Raw genomic sequence first — 23,135 nt, 5'->3', positions numbered from 1 at the left:
GCAGTAGACAAAGACACACCACACCACCAAGAAAGGAGGGAAAAAAACTGGACCACCACAATTGAGCTTCTGTGAGTTTCTAGGAGCCCTCTCTCTGGTCACTTTGTCTTTCTCTTGTATGCTATCAACTCATACAAAGGTTGGGCCAATCTGACCAGGGAACACCAGCATTGAAGCCAACTTAATCTGGCTTAAATACCTATTTCTTCCCTACAGGATATCTGAATGTGTATGTGCTTATACATGTAAGTGAGTGTAACCCCTGATAATCAGTCATCTCTAGAAGGGTCCAACTCCAACCCCAGCAGAGCACTCTATACACCCCCCCCCATTCTTGTTTGTAAATAGTACCCGTGTTTCCCTTATAATAAGACACTGTCTTATTATATTTTTTGGGCAGAAAAACACCAGAGGGCTTATTTTCAGGGGAGGGCTTATTTTAATGAACATTGACAGCAATTTTAATAAACAGGTAAATGTGAACAAAAAAATGTACCTTTATTCAATAAGCAAATCACTGGGGAAGAACAGGATGACGCACTCACTGCTGCAGCTCTGATTGGATGCAGCTCGCAGCACGGCGTGTGTTTCACGGGGGGGGGGGGGGACGGTGCATACAGAGAGTACCGTAATGTAGCGTGTAGTGCAGGGGATCACCTTCACTACAGTAGCAATCTCAATAGGGCTTATTTTCAGGGGAGGGTTTATTTTAGAGGAATGTTACACAGTAAGGGGAGGGCTTATTTTTGGGATAGGTCTTATTATTGGGGAAACACGGTATAGAGCAAGAAAAAGTTGACTCACTAATTCTAGAGGCAGGAAGACTTTAGTGTCTCATTTTTTCATTTAACAAGGAAAATGACTCCAGTTATCCCTTACATATTGTGACTTTTCCTGTTGCAGTTTTGCTGTATTATGGGTCAGCATAAAAAAATTAAATGGGAATTTTTTAGGAGTTTTGTGGAAGCTGCAGATGACATGTGAAGGCCAGTAGATGACACAGAAAAAGTTTAGAAGCTCAGAAATGCATAAAATATATGTATAATATTGTATAATATCAATATACTTTATATTTAAATACCACAACAATTCAGACTTCTGCTCTGGCATGAAGAGAGGGACAAAAAATTTTACATGGATTGTTGAAATTCCAGGGGCCTCTAGCCCCTGCGATGTGGAAGGGATAACTGTATTTGTAATTCTTATTAGTCAAATTTTTAATAAAAAGTTTGTTTCAAAGTCTTACAATACTCATATAATACCCACATTATAATATCCATAATATAATAACATAATGTTCATAAAAATACTTGAGTATCATAAAGAATACAGTCGAAAACACTTTGCATGTACAGGTATTGACCAGAAAGAATAAAACCAGGACACTTCTTTCAACAGACTAAATCTACCTGGCTTCTTCAAATGAATGTGACCTGTCTGAATTCCAAAAAGGTTACGGATTTTTTTTTTTTAGCCTATGCTAAGTGCCTCATCATCATGCTTTTTTTTTCTTTTTACAAACTCACATAGTTATTTTAACTTCTTGTCTTCTTGTTAGTCTTAAAATGATCAAGGTTCTCACGTTCTTTAAGGAGGCACAAGGCCTACTCTGAGTCCTACACTATACCCTTGGCTTCAGTAGATTCCCTGCTCAGGCCATTGAAGTTGTTTGGCATAGGCACCTTTACAGCTTAGAATCTTGTAGTTTTTCTCAAGTTCCAGACCAGGAACTGTGGATCTCCAACCAATAAAACCCTGAGTAGTTTGAGGAATTGGTGGTGAAGGGTAGACCTGAAATGGAAAAAGTCAAGACTTAAGTTATCTTTCTAACAAATGCATATTCAATTTAGCAAACGTTTATGGAGTGCCTACTATATACCTGCTCTACTGTGGATACAAAGAAAGCTATGTAATAAGCTGTATTTTCAAGGAGCATACAGTATACTATCAGTCTATTTATTAAGGGCTTATGGCATGGCAAGCACTCTGGTAATAGCTGGAGGGTACAAAGAAAATACTCTGTTGTCTCTCTGTGTCTTTCTCTGCCTCTCTTTCTCAGTCTTTCTGTGCATGTGTATACATATACACATACACACACTTATAATGTGTATATGATATATATGAGATATGTGATACATTTCTCTGTGTATATATACATATATGTGCATATACACACACACATAATGTATATATGATATATATGATACATCTCTCTCTCTATATGCATACATATGCATACACACATATATGTTCCCTGCCCTCAAGGAGGCCGTTCTAATAGGGGAGACTTTTTTATAAATAGATATGTACAGGGTACTGTTCAATATAGGTAGAAAAGAGCCTTAGAAGGGAAGTTCTCTAGCAGCTGGGAGGACTGGGGAAAACTTCCTGAAGAAGGGGCAAGCTCAAGCTTAGTCTTGAAGAAAGCCAGGAATTCTAAGAGATGGAGGTAAGTGGGGAGAGTGAGCCAAGTATGGGCAACAGCCCATGCCAAGGCACAAAGATGGAGGAACATAGGTTGGTGTGATTGCGCTGTCAATTGTGTGGAAGGGAGTAAAAGGCAAGGAGTAGGAAGGGTCCATGTTGTGAAGAGCTTTAAACAGCAAGTGAACGTTCTAAAGACTGGTATGTACGGAACTGAACTTAAAAAAAGTAACATACTAAAACTAGTCTTAAAGGAGCTGAGATTTGATTGGTTTGGTTATGCCCTCTGCTAGTACAGATCACAGCCCCTCCATGTAGCATTAGAGAATTTCTAATTCTAAATTATTGGCAGCTGGTGGTATAATGGATCTAGTGCTGGGCCTGGAGTCTAGAAGACCTGGGTTCAAATTCAGCCTCAGACAGTACTAGCTCTGTGACCCCGGGTAAATGATTTAACCTCAGTTTGCCTCAGTTTCCTCTTCCATAAAATGGAGATAATAATGGCAACTGTTTCCCAAGGCTGTTATAAAGATTAAATGAGATAATAATTGGAAAGTACCTAGTGCAGCTCCTGGCACAGAGTGAGTGTTATATAAATGTTGTTGTTGTGGCTGATTCTGTGGCCTGCACAAGAGAGGTGCTGACCCTTTCCTACTTTAGCTAGACTTGTCCTAGAACATGGAATATCAGAGCTGGTCCAACTGCCTCAATTTACATGTGAGGAAACTGAGACCCAAAGAAGGAAAATGAGTTGCCCAAGGTCACAATGGGACTAGAACCCAGGTCTCTTGCCTCCTGCAATATTCTTGTGGGGAAAGCAGAGTTATCCCTATTTTTAGATGAGGAAGCTGAGGCTCAGAAATTTAAGGCTCGGTAATGGTAGACACATAGAGGCCATCAGGGGAGCCAGCGCTCCCTGAATCCTTTTCAGCTTGGTAGGAAGGACCTGCTAGAGTTTGTGCCCCATTGCCGAAGCTTCAGAGACCCCAGAAACACTCCAGCACCACACTGACCCTTCAAGGGAGAATATCCACAGAGGATACAACAGTATGAACTTTAAAATGCATATTAAGATCAGAAGCATTCTGTTGCTCACATCATTCCTGGAAATCAATTAAACACTTTTTATGATATAATTACTAACGTCCCTAATATTTCTCTTCTAGTAAAATAACTTCATTAACAAAGAAGAATCTCATAAAAATGTTTGACATTTTTGTGTCCAAGCTGCCCTTTAAAAAATCTATTGCAATTGTGTCAGATGACATTCTGGCTGTGCAAAACCTTCCTATTTTGATTAAAAGGTTCTAGTGCGCACACAAACACAAACACACACACACACACACACACACACACACACCCTAACCCTCCCCAAAAAGTCCCTCACTGTCTAGAACACATGGAATAAAAGAAAACGGAATCTAATTAAAACAAAGAAAATAGCATCATATCTGGAACGAAAGAACACAGTTCAATTTGTCAATTCAATCAACAGATTTGAGCATTTTGGAAAATGATGGTAAATGTTTAGAAAGGTTTTTTTGTGATTGTAATTTTACATAATCATCTGTTCTGCTATTACAAGGTGATTTAGACAAAGACACAGACTAAGGATATTAGATCTAGCAGAATTAAGTGAGAGACAAGGGTGTTTAATATATTATGGATTACTGAACTCATCCTTATCTTCTTATTTTCCATCTCTGCTTGTAATAACCCCTTTAGCTGTCTAGGTTGGTTTAAACCGCTGCAGAGAGAAGAAAAATCTGCCCTTTAATAGATTTTCTCTATCAAGTACTAAAATTAATCTCTAAGAAAATCCACAGAAAGAAAAAGAAAGCAAAGAGATGCTCAAGGAGCTGGAGTTGCTATTGGGACAGCTTAGAAAGAGAAATTAGTTTTAAGGCCAAATAGTCTTAAAAAAAAAACGGGTCCTGGGAGATTCTTGTAACCAACACTTTAAGTTGGACCTTTTAATTCTGTGTTCAATGAGAAAGAAAGATGGCAAAGTAAAGGAATTGATCAATTTCATTGGATATATGTGTTTGTATACATATATATGTACATATGTGTGTATATATATAAAATCTTTCTGTCTGTATATGTATGTATATATGTATGTACCTATGGTTGTGTATGCATGTATCTCTGTAGCTCTGAGCCAAGCCGACTCAACCCTGCTCTCTGCTTGGGGCTGGGCTAGAATTTGGCTGGAATGCCTGGGCTGCAGGAAAACAGCTCTGCTCTATGGCTTTCACATCTGGGGACTTACTCAATAGAGAAACACACGGAGAGAAAACAATGTTTCAGTTTGTTCTCTTGCCAGGACTATTCTTCTTTGTTCTCCAGCCAAGGCTGGAAACTGTTTGTGATACTTAGGTGGAGCCCCTTCCTTTGAAAAGATAATTATGGCGGTCACAAGTGCCACCCACTGAGCAGCAGAATGGGGAAACCGATGCTCCTCCATGCCGAAGCCACCAGGAGCCAGACTCCAGAAAGGAATGAGTAGGAGGGGGGGATTAAATCTAATCCACCTCAGTGGAAAGGATACAGTCTGATGATCCATTGCTCACAGGAAAAGCAGACTGTCATTTTTATCCACAGATGTGAAGAGGATTAATAATCACTTTTCCCCCCTTTGGCATTTTTCTGGGAACCCAACACAGATCTCCTACAGAGTTCTAGCTGGGATGGTTCAGAACCTGGAAGCATAATCAAAGGCACACTAGAAAATATGATAGTGTCTTGGAAGACCAGACACTCATAGCAGTACAGAGGGGAGAGAAACTCTTTTATAGGAAAGGTTTGTGTGTGTGTGAGTGTGTGTGTGTGTGAGCGCACGCGTGTTGTCAGTCATGCATTTATTTTGAGTGCTGACTATGTACTAAGCACTGTGCAAAGTGCTTACACAAAGCAAAAACAGTTATTGCCCTCCTCTTCTTCCATCATCATCATCATCATCATTGTCATCATTAATCAATCTATAAATTTATTGAATACCTACTATATGCCAGGCTAAGTGCCAGATATAGAAAGACAAAATGTCTGCCCTCCAGGAGCTTTTGTTCTATCATCATATGGATAAGAGAAGCAGTGTATAGAGTTGAGCTTTGGGTCAAGTAGACCTGAGTTCAAATACCTTCTCAGACACTTAATAGGTGTGTGACTTTGGGCAAGTCACTTAGCCTAGATTTACTTCTGTTTCCTCAACTATAAAATGGGGATAATAATAACACCTACCTCCTGGGATTGTTGTGAGGATCAAATGAGATAATATTTGTAAAAAGTACTTAGTGCCTGACACATAGTAGGTACTACATAAATAGTAACTACTATTGTTTCATTATTACTGGCTTCAACAGTTTGCCTAGAGCCAGTACAAGAGAGTGGTAAGAATATTCCATTGAGGTTTCAGGAAACCTGGGTATGGCTTCTGGCTCTAGCAATGATTTGTTGAGTAATTTGGGGGAATCATTCTACCTTTCTGGTCCTCTAACTGATCACCTATAGAATGAGGAGGCTATACTCAATAATCTCCAAGGTTCCCTTCTACCTCTAATAATCTGTGATCATACAATTTATCATAAAAATCGTAATGATCATTCTCATCATTTGAATTTAGTCTGACATTCAAAACCTACAATCTGCTTCCAATCTACCTTTCTAGCTTTATCCCCCACCGATCCCATTCATACCCTTTATATTCTTGCCAAACCAGGCCTTTTCCTGAAATTCTCCCACTTCCATACCTTCATTCACTTATCTTTCATATCAGATTCCTCTGTTTCTGCCTGCTGAAATCTTACCAATTCTAAAAGAGTTATGGGCGGGTGGGGGGGGGGCGGGGGGAGGAGCTATCTCTTCTATGAAACTTCCCCAGTTTCTCCCCATATTTATCCTCTAGATGATGCCTCCCTCTTTCAATTTTTTTGTCTTACATTGTTTATATCTCTCCCATGCACTTAGCAAATTCTAACTGTCTTATAGTCATGTGCCTTACATTACCCCTCTCAGCTGTAAAAACTCCCTGGGATTAGGGACTGAGTCAGCCACCATCTTATCCAAAAGAAAGCACGATGCCTTTGCCCATAGGAAGTTAAATAAATAACCAGTGATTATGATGATTCATTTTAATGACCATAATATTGTAGATTTAGAAGTTAAAGGGATCCTAGAGGTCATTGAGGTCAACCTTTCTCTTCTCTCCATTTTACAGAGGAGGAAATTGAGGCCTGAAAGGATAGGTGATTGGACTAGGGTTACAAAACTAATAAATGTCTGAGGTGGGATTCAAATTCAGGTTTTCCTGTCCACCCATTTTTCTCCTATACCATGCTGCTTCCAATAAGAAACTAGTGTTTTTTGCTCTTTTTTTTTTTAAGTATAGGCAATTTACTCCAGACTCAGAATTAAAAGTTGTACTCACTATTCCTCCCAATTTTCCATTTCTTACCCCCCAGGGAACAACAATTGTGCTCTCTGAAGCTTTATATGGGGAAAATCTTCCATCTGTTGCCATTGTCTGGAGCTTTAGAAAACAATAGCTAATTCTAATCTTATTTTGTTTTTTATTTCTTAAAGCACTTTGAAAAAATTAAAGTACTATATAAATGTTAGCTATTACTATTATCATCATCTACAGGAAGCCTTTGCTAGCCTCTCTTAATTCTAGTGCCTTCCTTCTGTTAATTTTCTCCTGTTTATCCAATATAAAGCTTGTTTGTGCATTTTCATTTGCATGTTGTCTCCCCTGCCATTAGATTGTAAGCTCCTTGAGAGCATGAATGGCTGTCTCTTGACTCTTTTTGTAACCCCAGTGCTTAACACAGTGTCTGGTACATAGTAGGCACTTAATAAATTTTTACTGATTGATCATCTCATTATCAACATCATCATCATGCAGGTGGGACTTGAGTTGGGTCTTGAAAGATTGGTAGCACTTGGAGAGAGGAAGGAAAAGGGATGGATATTTCAGGTGAGAGAAGATATGGAAGAAGAAAGGGGCATGGAGTGATATGGGGAGGAGCCAGATTTAGGTGGAGATAAGAACTTGTTTGGTTATAGTGGAAAATGGGGTTAAACAAAGAGTGACATGAGGGAAATGTTTTAGTTTAATCACTTTTTTTAAAAAAAAATCTTAATTTTTCTATCCTTAAGTGATGTGGCATCATTCCTGAGAAAGAGCCACAGGAAAGCATGGATGTGTACTAGACACTATGCAGTGTCTACCAGGCAATTAGAAGAGCTGGGTTCTAGTTCTGGCTTTGCCATTAAGTAGCTAGGTGAGCTTGAGGAAAGAGCATAGATCTGTCAGATGAAAGGTTTGAACTTTTTTTGGGAGGTCAGGATTGTTAGTTTAGTAGATGAGGAGAATGCTATATAATTCAACTAGATTTTAGCAAATCTTTTGACAAACTGTGTTATTCTTATGGGTAGGAAAAGAGATGTGGTCTAGATGATATTATCTTCAGGAAGTTTTGGAATTGTTTGACTATTTGAACCCAGAGAATAGCAATTAATGATTTGCCTGTAACTTAAAAGGAGGTCTTTACTGGAACACTCCAGGGATCTGGTTTGACCCTATAGTATTTAGCCTTTTTTTCCCTCAAATGCTCAATGTTAATTTTCTATCATGACATGGCAAACGTCAGCAAACATAAATACTTCAGTATACAAAGATCAGCTAGATGATGCAATGAGTAGAGTGCTGAATTTAAAAGTCAGGAAGACCTGAGTTCAAATCCTGCCTCAAAACTCATGTAACTATGTGGTTCTGAGAAAATCACGTAGTCTCTCAGCCTCAGTTTCCTCATCTCTAAAATTAAGATAATCATATAACCTACATTACAGGGTTTGTTGTGAGTATTAAATGAAATAATATTTGTAAAGTGCTTTATAAATTTTATTTTTGGCAAGGCAATCTAGGTTAAGTGACTTGCCCAGGGTCATACAGCTAGTAAGTGTCAAGTGTCTCGGGTCACATTTGAACTCAGGTCCTACTGACTCCAGGGCAGTGATGTATCCATTGCATTACCTACCTACCCCTAAACTTTAAAGATCTACATAAATTATAGCTAGGTTATAATAGGAAAGAAGATTGTATATGAAACTATATATTTCTGCTATGTACAATTTGTTCTATTTAATATTTGTATTAGTGACTTGGATAAAGACATAGATGCCATTATTATTAAATTTGCAGATGACACAAAGATATGAAAGGACTGGAATCCAAAAAGACAGACTAGAAATCTGGGCTGAATCGAATAAGATCATAGTTAACAGAGATAAATAAATGTAAAGTGTTAGCACTTAGGATTCAAACACTCAATTCCACAGCTACAAGATGGTGGAGACATGTCTAGATAGCAGTTTGTCTATAAAAGATCTGGGGAGGTGAGGTCTTAATGTACTACAAACTCAACCTGTCAGCAATATGCCAGAGTAGCCAAGGAAAGCTAAAGCAATGTCAGGCTTCATTACAAGAGAAATTCTTTCTCTAGGACTAGGATGATGATAGTCTTACTCTACTCTGTTCTGATTAAATTGCATCTGGAGTATTATGTTTAATACTGTACTCATACTTTAGGATGGTCTAGAAAAGGGAGACCAGAATGGCAAAGAGCCCTGTGATCTTTCTGTATGAGGAATGATTGAAGCAATTGGATATATTTAGCTTGAAGTAGATTAACACTTGTAGGATTAAGGGAGGACACAATAACTATCTTCAAATTATATAATTTCCTGCCATTTGAAAGAGAGACTAGGCTTGTTCTCCTTGGCACCAAACAGCATGACTAGAAATGATGGGTAGAAATTACAAAGGGGCAAATTTAGGCTAGACATAAGCTGTCCCAAAGTGGAATGGGTTGTCTTAGGAGGTAATTGGTTGGTCTGCCACACCCTCCCCAACCCTCATTGAAGGTGTTCAAGGAAAGCCTGGATGATAGATTATCAGGTGTATTGTAGAGGGGATATTGTTCAGGTGTATGTTATATTAGTGGAGCAGCTAGATTGCTCACTGAATAGAGCACTGGGCCTTGAGTCAGGAGGGCTTGAGTTCAAATCTGATCTCAGATATTTACCAGCTGTATAACTTTGGGCAAGCTACCTAATCTCTATTTGCCTAGGAGGCTAAGCTAGATGGTTCAGTGGATAGAGAGCTGGGCCTAGAGCTAGGAAGACCTGATTTCAAATTCAGCCTCAGATACTTCCTAGCTGTGTGACCCTAGGCCAGTCACTTGATCCCTGTTTGCCTTAATTTGCTGTAGAAGGAAATGGCAAACCACTCCAGTATCTTTACCAAGAAAACCCCATGGACAGTATGGTACATGGTATCACAAAGAGTTGGACATGACTGAAGAACAAATGTTGTATTAGGTGACCTCTGAGGATACCTTCTCATTTAGCCAGCATTTATATGGTGCTTTAAGGTTTGCAAAGCACTTCAGAAATATTATCTCATTTGATCTTCACAACAATCTTGGGAGAAAAATATTGCTATTACCCTCATTTTGCAGATGAGGAAGCTGGAGCAGTCAGAGGTTGAGTGACTTCTCAGCTAGTTAAGTGTCTAAGGTCAGGTTTGAATTCGGATCCTCCTGACACCAAATGTAACATTCTATCCATTGTGCCACCAGCTGCCTCTTAAATTTTACATTTTTTGTATTTCTAAATTTTGTGATTCCATAGATTATGTTGGGCATCACATTATTCAGATGATTGCCTTTCCTTATAGCTAAGAGAAGTAGAGAGAAAAGAGAATTATATGCTTCTCCTATGTAGACACAGAAGGAACAGTACTTGACTAGAAACCAAAAGACTTGGAATCTAGTTCCTGCTTCATTATTAAATGTGTGTGATCTCAGGCAAGTTGCTTAACTTCTCATCTCTTACAAGAGGCTATACTAGATAATCTCTGAAATTCCTTCCAGATTTAATCTATGTTCTAAGACTCAGGTCTGATTACCCCCCTCTTCAATAGATTCCATTCACTCCCTATTTGTTTCCAGGATCAAATATCTAATTCTCTGAAGTTCAAAGCCCATCCTGCCTTGTCCCCACCTCCTCACTTTTTCCATCTTCCTACACGTTACAGCCCACAAGTACTCTTTGATCCAGTGACAATGGCCTTGAACAAGACATTCCAATCTCTTTATCGGGGTATTTTCCCTGGCTGTCCCTCATGCTCCTTCCTTATCTTTCCTTCCTGGATTCCCTCAAATTTCAGGTAAAATCCCATCTACAGGAAAAAAAAATCTTTCCCAGTTCTTCTTAGTTCCAATATCTTCTGAATAATCTTGATTGTTTCTAATGTATCCTGTATATAGTTTGTTTTTACATAGTTATTTATTATTTCTCCCCTGTTAGATTGTGAGATCCTTGAGAGCAGGGACTTTCCTTTACCTTTCTTTGTAAAGTGCTTAGCACAGCATTTGGCACGTATTCGGTGCTTAATTAATGTTTACTGACTGACTAAACCCTTTCTAGCCTAACATTCTATCTTGTATATTCAAAGGTCCCTTCCAGTGTTAATATCTTAAGTCCTATATTCTAAAGGTCCTTCTAGCTCTAATATTTGATGTATCTGATATACAACACAGCACATCCTTCAATGTCCTGAAAACTAGAAAGGGATATTTCTATAGTTCTAAATTAAGATTCAGTGCAGTGGTGTATCCTTCTAGCCTCTGAATTTTTATTTTTTTTGCATCCAGAATGAAGATGATTTCCATTGTGGTTCATTTTTTATTTATGAAAACAGTATTGAAAATTCCATTTTCTAACCTTAATATATTTTTCCACTGGTGTCACGGGCCGGATTCGTAAATGTCCTGGAAGTTCTATCTTGGGCTTCGGAGGCTTAGGTACTTCCCCTTCTCTCCTCAGTAACTAAAACAGAATGTCTAGGTCACCAAAGAATATTTGAATTCAGCATGATTATTTCCCCCAGAAAGCTGTCCAAAATGTTCCCAGCTTAATTCCCCAAACTAAACTTGGAGATAATGAATTCATACCTGAAAATCTGCCCAGTTTCTTAAGACTGAAGTTTAATGTTGGCATTACATATATATGTACTTTGCAAGGACAGAAGCAGAACATGCTCTGTTGTACCAAATCTCAAAAATTTGAAATCTATAGTTGTTATCACGTCAATACTCGTAGAACCTGGGAGTAATTGCCTAGTGTAGACCACTTCAAGTGATTTATAAATGGCAAGTGGGTCATGTTTTACCTTGTTAAATTCTTCTTTATAAAATGATCTTTGGATGCATTGTAACCTATCCCTGAATTTAGACTTCTAAACTCTGGAGTCAGTCATAACTGATACCGACTTCAATGGAACTTAAAATTGAGATTGTGTGTGTGTATGTGTGTGTCTGTGTGTGTGTGTGTGTGTGTGTGTGTGTGTGTAATCAAAGCCACTTTAAATCTTCTCCAACCCCTCCAGAGTTAATTGCAAATCTCCAATTACTGAAGAAAATGTTATCTTGAATTTTTTAACTTGCATTATCTCTATAGAAAGACTTTGTCGAAAGCATAGGAAATATAAACAAGATTTGTGGTAGGGGTAATGTTTATCCCAAAGAACACAAACTCACTATGATAACAATATTTGGTCTGTAGTGGAAAAGACAAGGACCAAGGGGTCATGAGTTTAAATGTTGTTTCCTCATTAGACTGTGAACTCCTTGAGAGCACGAACTGTCTTTTATACTTATTATGTGCCTGGCACATAGTAGGTGCTTAATAAATGTTTAATGACTGATTGACTCAAGATTGGTGTCTAGAATTCCTTAGTAGGGTAACTTTGGGTAACTCTCTACCCTATAGAATAGAATTGTTAAAGATTTACAGCTGGAAGAGTCTTTGAATGGCATGGATCTCCTCATTTTACAGGTGAGGAAAATGAAGCTCATAAAGGCTGAGAGATTTGCCTGCTAGAATCTCTTTAAACATCAATTTCCATATGTAAAATGGAGGTAATAACAATTCCTTGACTACTGCACAAGGGTTGTTTTGAAGAAAGCACTTTTCTTAAATAACAATAGAGATATAAACCACTACTGTTTCTGTTAAAGTTAAGGATCCCTCACTTTTATTAGTTAACATTTCCTTAGCCAAATTTGAGTTGCTGAAGGGAATGTTATAAACTGAGTTTCTTTTTAAAGGCAATTCAAACTTTTTTGTTAATTCAAAATGGCCTGTCCAATTTTATCTAAGATTGGTTAGGTTTTATTGAATTTCTAATTTGAATGAATGCATTGATATAGGCAGTAGTATGCTAATAAATACTTAATAAATACTTAATAACTTGCTCTCAAAAGCTATTCGACAATTTAAAATTCAATCTGCATCATTAACATTTTCTCCATCACTTTCTTAAGTCTAGACAATCAACAAAACAACAAATTAAGTCTTGATTTGGAATATGAAAATTTCTCAGGTATAAGCATTCACTCTCAGAAAGTTTAACAATTGGCTCTGGCTGGTAAGAACTGGCTCCAGCACACCCTTGGATATAGACTTCTTTTGAATATGGTTTTTAGGAAACAGAACCATAGAAAATGAGTCATCTTCACTAAGATGAAAATGACCATTTTAGCCTACCCAAATGTAGACTACTCCCCTCAAATGAAATATATTGGAAAGGAAAAAAATACATAGATTATATTGTAAACACAGAACACAACTGTGGTTTACTTTTAGGACAATTTTTGAGCAAAGTGTAACCTAAATTTGGACCAATAGAATAATGATTATATCTCACATTTATATAGTCATAGATTCAGTGTTAGAAGGAACCTTAGAGGTTTTCTAGTTCAACCTCTTCATTTTACAGATGAAACTGAGGCCCAGAGAGGAGAGATAATAGGATCATATGGGAAATAAGTGGCAGAAGAGGATTTGAACCCAACTTCTCTAATTCAAAATCCAATGTGCTTTCCATTACATTCTGCTGCTTCCCTAGCATAAAGCACTTCAGCATCAAGATCTAAGATTTAAAAGGAACCTTTGAAGTAATCAAATCCAACCCTCACATTTTAGAGATGGAGTCTGAAGCCCAGAGAGCTGGAAAGGACCTTAGAAGACATGTAGTAACTCATCATTGTTACTTACAGATGAGGAAACTGAGGGCAGGAGAGCTGAAATTAATTTTGCAAGGTCATAAGTAAAAAAGAAAACCTGGGTTTTGAACTCAGATCCTCTGACCCCAGTGGATTGTTATTAATTCATTGCTATTTCTATTAAATCATAGAAACCTTAAGTATTTCTAGCATTGTTACCCTTGCCTCATAGAACATATGTCCCAAATAAATAGAATGATGGGGGCTGGCTTATTTTCTGTGAAGAAAATTTTTCCTTATTGATTTCTGGAACATGAAGATAATAATAACCCTATGAAAGAATCAAGGAAAAGTTCTTCTGGTTTCTAAATATTTGTCTTTATAAAACCTCATTTTGTGTTCCCCTCTCCCCAAGAAATGATATTTTTCTTAGTTTTGTCTGACACTGGCTATTTTATTGGCAAAAAAAATAAAATTTGGAGGACTAACAGATTATAGTCATTTCAGTCATTATCTGATACATTGCAATTTCATTCTTGCACATTGTACATTTCATAGCCATGTGCCTCTTAAAATTAACTATTACCTCTTCCATAGAGATTGTTAAAAATCCCCAATTCTTAGGCCAATTATGCCGCGCATCTGACTCAGCTTGAAGGCGGTATTTCCTGAAATTAATAATCTCAGAGTTATGAAAGCAAATTTTCAGAGCTATATTAGCAAATAATCAAACCCATAAAGTTGTGCTCCATCATTGACTTACATTATTAATTTGTACTGTGTTATTAATTTCCCAAGTTAGACAGTTAAAGTGACCTAACAAACCTGGGCTAGAATTAGCAAGACAAAAGGAAGGAAACAAACATTCGTTAAATATACTCTATATGCCAGGCATTGTGCTAAATGCTTCACAAACCTTATCTCATTTAATCCTCATGACAACCCTGGGTGGTAAGTACAATTATAATCACCATTTTGTAGTCAAGGAAATTGAGGCAGACAGAAGTTAAGCGATTTGCCCAGGTTCACAGTTAGTAGGTATCTGAGGTTGGATTTGAACTCAGTTCTTCTTGACTCCAGGCATAGCACTCTATCCACCTCCCTACTTCCAATTATATGGTGATCATTAACAGAATGGCAGGATTTCAGAGTTAGCAGGGACCTCAGAGAGCAGCTGGTACAGCCTCTCCCTTCATTTATTCATTTATTTGAAAAACATTTAGAAAGTGCTTACTATGTGTTAGGCAGTGTGCTAAGCTCTGGAAATACAGACACTAAAATAAAACACTACCTGTCCTCAAGGAACTTGCATTCAGCTGGGAGAAACAATAGGAATAAATGGAAGTAAATACAAAATACATACACAAAAATCATTTGGGGGGGGGGGGCACTAACCTCTGGGAGAATTAAGAAAGGCCTCAAATGTGTGATAACATTTGAACCAAGCCTCAAAGGAACCCAGGGATTTTAAGACAGAATTCAGTAGAAAGGAAGTATGTTCCAAGTATGGAGAAGTTAGGAGACAGAATGTTGAATGTGAGGAACAGCAGACCAGTCAGTTTGCCTACAGAAGTGGCGAACCTTTTGGCCTTGACACCACATGTGGCCTTTTAGGTCCCTGGGTGCAGCCTTTTGACTGAATCCATGTTTTATAGAACAAATCCTTTTATTAAGGGGATTTGTTCTGTGAAGATGGGATTCACTCAAAGGGCTGCACTTGAGGACCTAGAGGGCCACATGTGACCTCAAGGCTGCAGGTTCCCCACTCCACCCTAGAACACAGTAAAAATAGAGTAACATATAATAAGCCTGGAAAGTCTAGAGCAGTTTTGTGAAGGGCTGTAGGGAGCCACTAGAACACTTTGGTCTGGAAAGTGACATAGTTACACCTCTGCCTTTAGGAATATTGCTTTGGCATCTGTGTGGAGGATAGATTGGAGAACAGGAGAGTTGGGAAGACCAATTAGAATATGATTGCCATAGTCTAGAAGAGAGGAGATTAGGGTCTAAGGTAGGGTAGTGGTTATGTGAATAGAGATGTTATGTGGGAAGAATCAACTTGGTAACTGAGTGAACATGTGGAGTGAGGGAAAATGAAAGGGTTAAAATGATTTTGAGGTTGTCAACCTGGATATCTGGAAGGATGGTGGTCCCCTCAACAGATTAATAAGAAATTAGCAAGAAGGTAGGTTTGAGGGAAAAGATAATGAACTCTGTTTGGACATATTGAGCCTATGGGACATCTAATGATTGTCCAATAGGCAGTTTGTGATTTGTGACTCTGGCTTAGAAGAGAGACATAGATCTGGGAGTCATCACAATCAAAATAATACTTTAACCTGGGAGAGTTGATAAGGTGACTGAGAAAGGGTATAAGCAGAATGAAGAGAAGAAATCTTAAGAGAAGAGAGCTCTAGGGGACACTCACAGTTAGGGAATGGGGCTTAGATGTTGAACTAGCAGAGGAGAACACCAAGGAGTGGCCAGACAGGTTGTGGGTCAACCAAGAGAGAAGAGTCATGGAACCCAGAGAGAAGAGAATATCTAAACCTGATATATCGATAATCACCTCAATAGCTACTTCAGCAAGTGGTTATTCAGGCTTGGCTAGAATAGAGATAAGAACTACTACCTCTTAAGGCATAGCATTACACTTTTGGACAGTGCTAATTGTTAGGAAATTCTTCCAGATGAGCCGAAACTTGTGTTACTGAAGCTTCCACCATCTTGGAGTAGTTCTTCAGAGCCAAGTTAAAAAAAAAAGTATCTTTATTAGGATTTTTCTTCAAATATCTGAAGAACATGATCATATATGCAGGCTTTTCTAGTATAAACCCCACCATTACTTCTTTGATCCTTGTATGAGATGCTTTCACTATTCTGGTTACTTACATCTGGACATGATTCATTTGTCAATGTTTTTCTGTCAAAGTTTGTTCAGAACTGAATTCAGTTTTCCAGATATGGACAGCTTATTAGGGCATGTGGTAGCAGGACTATAGATTTTCTCATTTTGAATACTTTCCTTTCATTATGGAAAATTTAGGTATAGTTTAGAATTGCTAAATCTAGAAAGTCTTAGTGATTGGGGTTAAAATTTAAATGCAAGTCAAATCCTCAATGTATGCTAATTGGGAAATAAAGCAAAGAGGTATATCTTATTTAAAAATCCTATCTCAAAGATTTCACAGACGTTCAGAGCTAGAAGGGACATCCATACATCTACCTCAGCAAAAATCCTTCTCCAGAATTCATGGAAAATGGAAAAAAACATCTGACTCTACTTTAACACCTTCAGTGATGGGAAACTCACTACATCCTGTGATAGCTCTTTTATATGATTTATAAAAGGATTAAGAAGGAAATGTTCTAGCTGGTATACAATTCTAGGAGTATGAACTGTCTGATGAGTGTTTCCTTTACCTTGCTGACATGGAGTTCTGTGGGATAATATAGCCCTTTGTAATAAAAAAATGACCAGCATTCATATAGTGCCTACTATGTACCAGGCTTTATGAATATCTCATTTTATCTTCATGACAACTCTGTGAGGTAGGTGTTATTATTATCCCCATATTACATCGAGAAAACTAAGGCTTATGTTACTAAACTAAGTTTAAGTGACTTGCCCATGGTCAGGTTGAACTTAGTTTTCCTGATGCCAGGTCCAGCTCTCCATCCATTATACTACCTAGCCACCTTTGTGCAGGGGAGCAGGATGTAAAAAGAGTCTAGTAATCAATTTTTGTGTGATTTATTTTGCCATTCTGTCCTAATTAAAGGCTTTATTATTTGATTTATTATTCTTGGTCTGTTGGCAGAGAGTGCCTTGGGGGAGTGTGTGGGTGGGCAGGGCTTGAGAGTAATATTTGTTTAACTGTGAATAGCTATTATTATCCATAATAATCCACACAGAACATGAAGTAGGGAAGGGTTCCTGAGTTGTCCGGGTCCTGTGCTATATTTACTCCATGTATCTCAAGCCCTCTTCTTTCAAACTACTTTGTATTTCACTACTTAGTATATATTTGTGTTAATTCACTTTTTATTTATCCTGTCTATAATCTTATTCATAGCATTAGACTGTAAACTCCTTGTGATTAGGGATTGTTTCATTTTTCTACTTATATTTTCAGCACCTGGTAGTGCCTTGGCACATAGTAGGTGCTTCATAAATACATATTAATTGATTGATCAATATAAGGCATGGCTTATCTTTTCAATAGAGAGAAAAATACAAAGCTAAGGTCTAGGTCATCAGTCTATGTCATGTCTCTGTAAATTCTTTGAAGTTACTTGCCTGTCTGTACTCCCTAGTCCCAACTCAACTATATTTCCTTTTATGCCACCTTGGCTTTATTTCTGCCTTTCCAACCACCCCTTTCCCCCCTATTCTTAGTCTCTTAGGTAGAAATATTAGCCCTGAAATGCCTGCTGAAAGCCTGGCTACTGGCTCTCAACTTTGGCTACTGCTCTCCTTTAATCCAGAATTAAGAGAATTCAGTCATTCTGAGATCAAGGTGAGATCTGTCAGCCAGGTAGCTAAGATCAGAAGGAGACCCAGGAAAATTTTAGTGTTGTTGTTCAGTTGAGTCCAACTCTTTGTGACCCTAATTGAGGTTTTCTAGGCAAAGATACTGGGGTGGTTTGCAATTTCCTTCTCCAGATCATTTTACAGATGAGGAAACTGAGGCAAACAGGGTTAAGTGATTTGTCCAGGGTCACATAGAAAGTAAGTATCTGAGGCCAGATTTTAAATCAGAAAGATGCCCTTCATATATGTTTTATATATCATGTATGTATGTATGTATCTTTCTACCTCACATATACATATAAATATGTATTTTATAAAATGTGTATAAATACATATTATATGAGATATATTTTTTCTGTATATGTACTTATATGAGTACATATCTTCTCTAATAGAATGTGAGCTCCTTGAGTGTAGGAACCCTTTTATTTTTGTCTTTGTATCCCCAGTGCTTGGCCCACAGTAGGCATTTAATAAACTATTTGTTGTTGAATTGATCCTGGTGGCCCTTTTTAAAATGTTCTTTAGCTTATCAATGCTACTTCTAAAATAGGATGTTTAGAACTCAACACAATACTCCAGATAGGGTCTGACTAGGGCAAAATATATTAGGATCCTCACTCCCCTAGTCCTGGACATAAGACTTCTTTTTTTAATACACTTTAAGATTGCATTTAATTTTGCTTTTGGCTGGCACATTACCCTATTGACTTATACTCAGTTGCATTCCATTAAATATCCCTGGTCTTTTTTTTTTCCAGAAGAATTGCAAATTAGACACACATCCTACTTTTTATAACGGCAAAAGTGATTAGAAAAAAAAGGAAACAAACGCGTTGAAGATTTTTCATTTGTCCTTAAAACATTTCATTTTTCTAGGTTTGGCTCAAGGTTTATCCATTCAAGATTGTTGTAAAGCTTTTGCCTTTGTCATCCAATGGATTAGCTATTTTTTTTTTCTAATTTTGTGTCATTTGCAAATTGGGTAAGAATATACTATCTCCTTTTTTGTCCATTTCAGTAATAACCTTGTCTAAAAAGGAAATGAGGCTCTTCTGTCATTACTGGTTCCTGATAAAATTGGGATAATTCTTTGTGATCACAGCTTCCTTTTCTTGCTATTCACTAACCATCCTTTATAATTTGTTCTAGAATCTCTCCAGGAACAAAAATCAAGTTCACTAGGCTATAGTTGAAAGTCTCTAAAGATAGAGACAATATTTACCTTTCTCTGATTTCTGTCCTATTCTCTATGATCTTTCAGAAATCTCTAACAAGGATTCTTATCTGCCAGAGCTTTCATAATTCTAGGCTGTTTTCCATTTGGGGCTGGTGACTTGGATTCATCAAGGATACCTTAATGCTCTTTTACTGTCTCCTTATTTATCTTGAGTATAAATGCCTTAGTAATAATTTTTGGTATGTTTCTTATCATCCTTCTCATGGGCATTCTCTCTGTTGACATTTATCATTGTCCTATCCACCCCCTTTGTCCTCACTGTAGCTTAAAACTCTTTTTTTTCCCCCTTAGCATTCCTTGCCAAACTCAGCTCATCTTCAGTATTAGTGCTTCTGACACTATTCTTGTAGGACTTGTACTCAGCTTTTATTACCTGCCCTCACTTCTATCTTCTGAGTTGTTTCTTTTCACATTCTAAGTTGGACAATACCTTCCTTGTGCATTTACAGCAATCTCTTTGGACAATCCCTTTTTAAACCTCAGTGGAATTATTTTTATGCCTTAAGAATCCCATTCTTGACAATTTCTCTTTCCACCATGGTTGACTTCCCCTGTAGAATTTTAGCCCATGAGATCCTACTTATACTTTCTCTGAATCCATTGAAACCTAGTCTTCCAAATTGCTACCATGCATGTCGTAGCAGGTCATAAGGAATGTTGCTTAAGCAAGAACCTCACTGCTTTTAGAATCATTTAGAACAAGACTAAAATAAAAATTACCCAAGAGATCAGAGAACCATTTGAAATTTGGAGCAAGGGATGTTTGGAATGTTTTAACAAAATCAAGCAAACAAACAGAGGTTTTGCTTAAAATGAAGTTCCATTTTCCTATCAACTTTTCTGTGTTACTTCTAGAGAAAATGCAACTATCTCATAGTTTTCATCACGTTTTTGGGAAGACTATCTTATGATTTTTAGTATAGACAAATTTCATGTTTCCTATTTGGTCATCTTTGCAGTCAGCAGAGTGTCTGGTTGAACTCTGATAAGTTCAACTGAAATGAAATTTAGAATGTGGAAGGTAATGGGTTATGCTGGTCTTTGGAGAACCACTCTAACCAAATGTGAAGTTATACAAGCAGAAAATTGGCTACTGGGTAATGTACTTTCCCCCCTTTTTCTCTCTTAGCAACTCTTATAACAGCCTACTAAGGAAGTTTTATCTTCATCAGTGGAGGGAGACACCACACTGATCAAATACATCATTGAAATATGAAAGCACCATCCCTTATAACCTCAAAATACTTCTTGTATTATTCAACTTGCATTAGCCTGTATTTTCTTTAATATTGAAGTGTGGAAAAACAGAAGGAGAAAATTGGTAGACAGGTAGAGATTTCTCAGTGGTGAAACATACGAGAAAAGAAGTCACAAAAAGATTCTGGATACTCAAACTTGTGACTACTGCCAATAAGCTGTAACAAGTTTCAATTTTTTTTTTACTTGAAAATGAATGTTGGGACTGTAAAACATCTGGAAACTTTAGCCTGTCAAGTTTAATTTATTAAAATTTATCAGAGAACTAAAAATAATGGTAACCCCCACATCTTTAATTGCTCAAAAAGAACATGGTTTTCAAATTAGGCAAAGTCCCAAACTACCGAATCCATTTTGATTACAAAAAAAAAAAAAACAATCAACCAAGGAAAAAACCTACCCTGGCACATTCCAGTACTAGAGGGTAATTTTTCATGAAGTTATGAGACAGTAAGAAGTAAAGTTATGAGGCAAAGCATTTTGGTGGAAGTTCAGAGGTTAGTCATATCACTCCTGGAATAATTCTCTGGGGACAGTTTTTCAACCAGATTCCTTATGCCTCACTTTTAGCTTCTTTACCTTTCCTAGTCAAGGCTAGAACCTAAAATAGATATTGAACTGAAATACCAGGATTTGGGAAATTGGAAATAAGGGTTTGAAGGATTAAAGAAAGGAGGTTTGGGGATTAGGGAATTCGGTTTTGGGTTTTCTAGAGTGAACACTTGGGATTTAGAGAAAGAAGGGTTAAGCAATGGGTTTTGGGGATTAGGGGATGGGGAATTGTGGATTAAGAGGTTTGGGGATTAATATGGAATGAAGGATTAGAGATTGGGGACTAGGGAATGGGGGAATAGAAGATTGGTGAGTGAATGGCTGGAAATTAGAGTCTGAAGGATTAAGGGGTTAGGATTAGGAAAGGAAGGGTTGAGAATTCTAGAATTAAGAATTCGGAGGTTGTGAAGAAAGGAATGGGGTACTGGGAAAAAGCAGATGGATGGGAGCAGGGCATTTTTAGTCAAAGAGCCACAGACAGGGTAGTATTGTTTCGGGGGAGTGGTCATGGGATCTCGGGCAGTTTTTCTGGGAACTTTGGGTCTCGGGCAGTGTATTTCGGAGCTGGGGAGCGGGTGTGAGAAGGAGAGAAGGGAAAGAAGGTGGAGGTGGAGCAGCGGGCTGGAGCAGGGGTCAGGGGCAGTCGGCAGATAGTTGCTGGGGCCCAGCGGCTCTGCAGTTACCAGATCTCATCCTGTGCAACGAAATTGAGTTTATCGGCGGCAGAGTTGGTGAGGGGCTTCTGGGCCATGGCTGGTTCTGGTCCGAGTCGGAGTGCAAATGGCATGGGTGACTTGGGCTTCTGCCTGGGTCATTGTGTCCTTACAGTTACCCTTGGCAACTGGGTGTTGCCGGGAGATGGTGAGTGGGAGGCGGAGGCCACCTGTGCAGGTCGCAGGCTTCCCTTCTGAAGCTGTTGGAGGCCCCGCCCCTTCCCTCTTCGCTTTTACTTAAGGTACCTTAAGCTCGAAATAAATTATTCTGTGTTCCCATCCACCTTCTCTCCTTTGTCCCTCAAGAAAGCCCCACTTTCCCTTCTTCAGAGGCAGTGGGGTAAGGTGGAAAGAATCCTGGTTTGGCAATCAAGGTGGGGTTGGGTTCCATTCCCTGAATTCCATCCCTCTCCTGCTATGCCACTTCACAGAATAGAATGCCAGAACCGCAAGGAACCTTAGATCCCAAACACTGGGACATTTGGAGTCAAGAGACCTGTATTCAAATCCCAGCCTGGCTGCTTACTGCCTAGGTTAAGTCATTAACCGCTCTGTTCACTAGATTCCTTATGTATAAAATGAGTTTGTTGGACTGGATGATGTGTAAGGTGTTTTCCAGCTCTGAATCTAGCATCCTCTGATTACTTAAAGATGTGTGTTTCCCAAAGTTCTATCCTTATGCCATTCTGAACTTTCATTCATAGAGGAGGAAACTGAGTCCCAGAGTGGTCAAATGATTTGTTTGTCCAGAATCACATGAAGTTGGCGAGTACTGGAACCCCTGTCTTGTGAATTCTTTGACTTCAAGGTCATTGACCCCCATCTCCTTCTGTATCTTTGAACTAGTTGACATCCATGCCTGGGATGTACTCCCTCTTTATTTTCACCTTTCAGCATTCCTAGTTTTCTTCAAGGTTCAGCCCAAGCACCTCCTCCTCCTCCTTCTCCTCTTCCTCCTCCTCTCCCTCCTTCTGTATGTGTATTTATTTATTTTCCCCCAATAACATATTAAAGCAATTAAAAAAATTTTGTTTTACTCTCCCTCCTTCCCCTCCTCCCTCCCTGAGATAGTAAGCAATCTGATATAATTTATACATGTACAGTCATGTAAAACATTTCCATATTAATCATTTTGTGCAAGAAGACTCGAATAGAAAAGAATGAAAAAAAGAATGAAAAATAGCATGCTTCAGTCTGTATTCAGACAGTATCATTTCTTTCTCTGGAGACAGATAGCTTGCTTGCTTCATCATAAGTCCTTTGGGATTGTCTCGGATCATTGTATTGCTGAGAATAGTTGTCATTCCCAGTTCTTCATTGTATTATATTGCTGTTACTCTGTACAA

General features: G+C 38.2%; 1 protein-coding gene across 1 annotated transcript; it reads right to left on the bottom strand.

Moving 5' to 3' along the window:
• Positions 1–498: 498 nt before the first annotated feature.
• CIMIP1 (ciliary microtubule inner protein 1) lies at positions 499–22,082 on the bottom strand. Its single transcript, XM_069072779.1, has 4 exons — positions 21,760–22,082; positions 14,080–14,161; positions 11,212–11,316; positions 499–1,791 (listed from the first exon to the last, which is right to left on the bottom strand). The coding sequence occupies exons 1-4, from the start codon at positions 21,861–21,863 to the stop codon at positions 1,636–1,638; spliced, it is 447 nt and encodes a 148-aa protein (XP_068928880.1). The 5' UTR covers positions 21,864–22,082; the 3' UTR covers positions 499–1,635.
• Positions 22,083–23,135: the final 1,053 nt, after the last annotated feature.

This window comes from Petaurus breviceps, unplaced genomic scaffold (assembly GCF_028583685.1).
Source record: "Petaurus breviceps papuanus isolate PSGF00001 unplaced genomic scaffold, PetGlider_PUasm1.0 90847, whole genome shotgun sequence".
Lineage (NCBI taxonomy): Eukaryota > Metazoa > Chordata > Mammalia > Diprotodontia > Petauridae > Petaurus > Petaurus breviceps.
Note: the sequence above shows the minus strand (reverse complement) of the source record. Positions and strands in the feature narration are given on the sequence as shown.

What these genes read in the sequence shown, in the direction of transcription:
- CIMIP1 (XM_069072779.1), bottom strand. Translation starts at nt 21,863, where the DNA reads ATGCCATTTGCACTCCGACTCGGACCAGAACCAGCCATGGCCCAGAAG. An exon ending in GTTGCACAGGATGAGATCTG is followed by an intron (nt 14,162 to 21,759) that starts GTAACTGCAGAG and finishes TATTAATTTCAG; the next exon opens with GAAATACCGCCTTCAAGCTG. An exon ending in CAGTGGAAAAATATATTAAG is followed by an intron (nt 1,792 to 11,211) that starts GTTAGAAAATGG and finishes TTTCCATTTCAG; the next exon opens with GTCTACCCTTCACCACCAAT.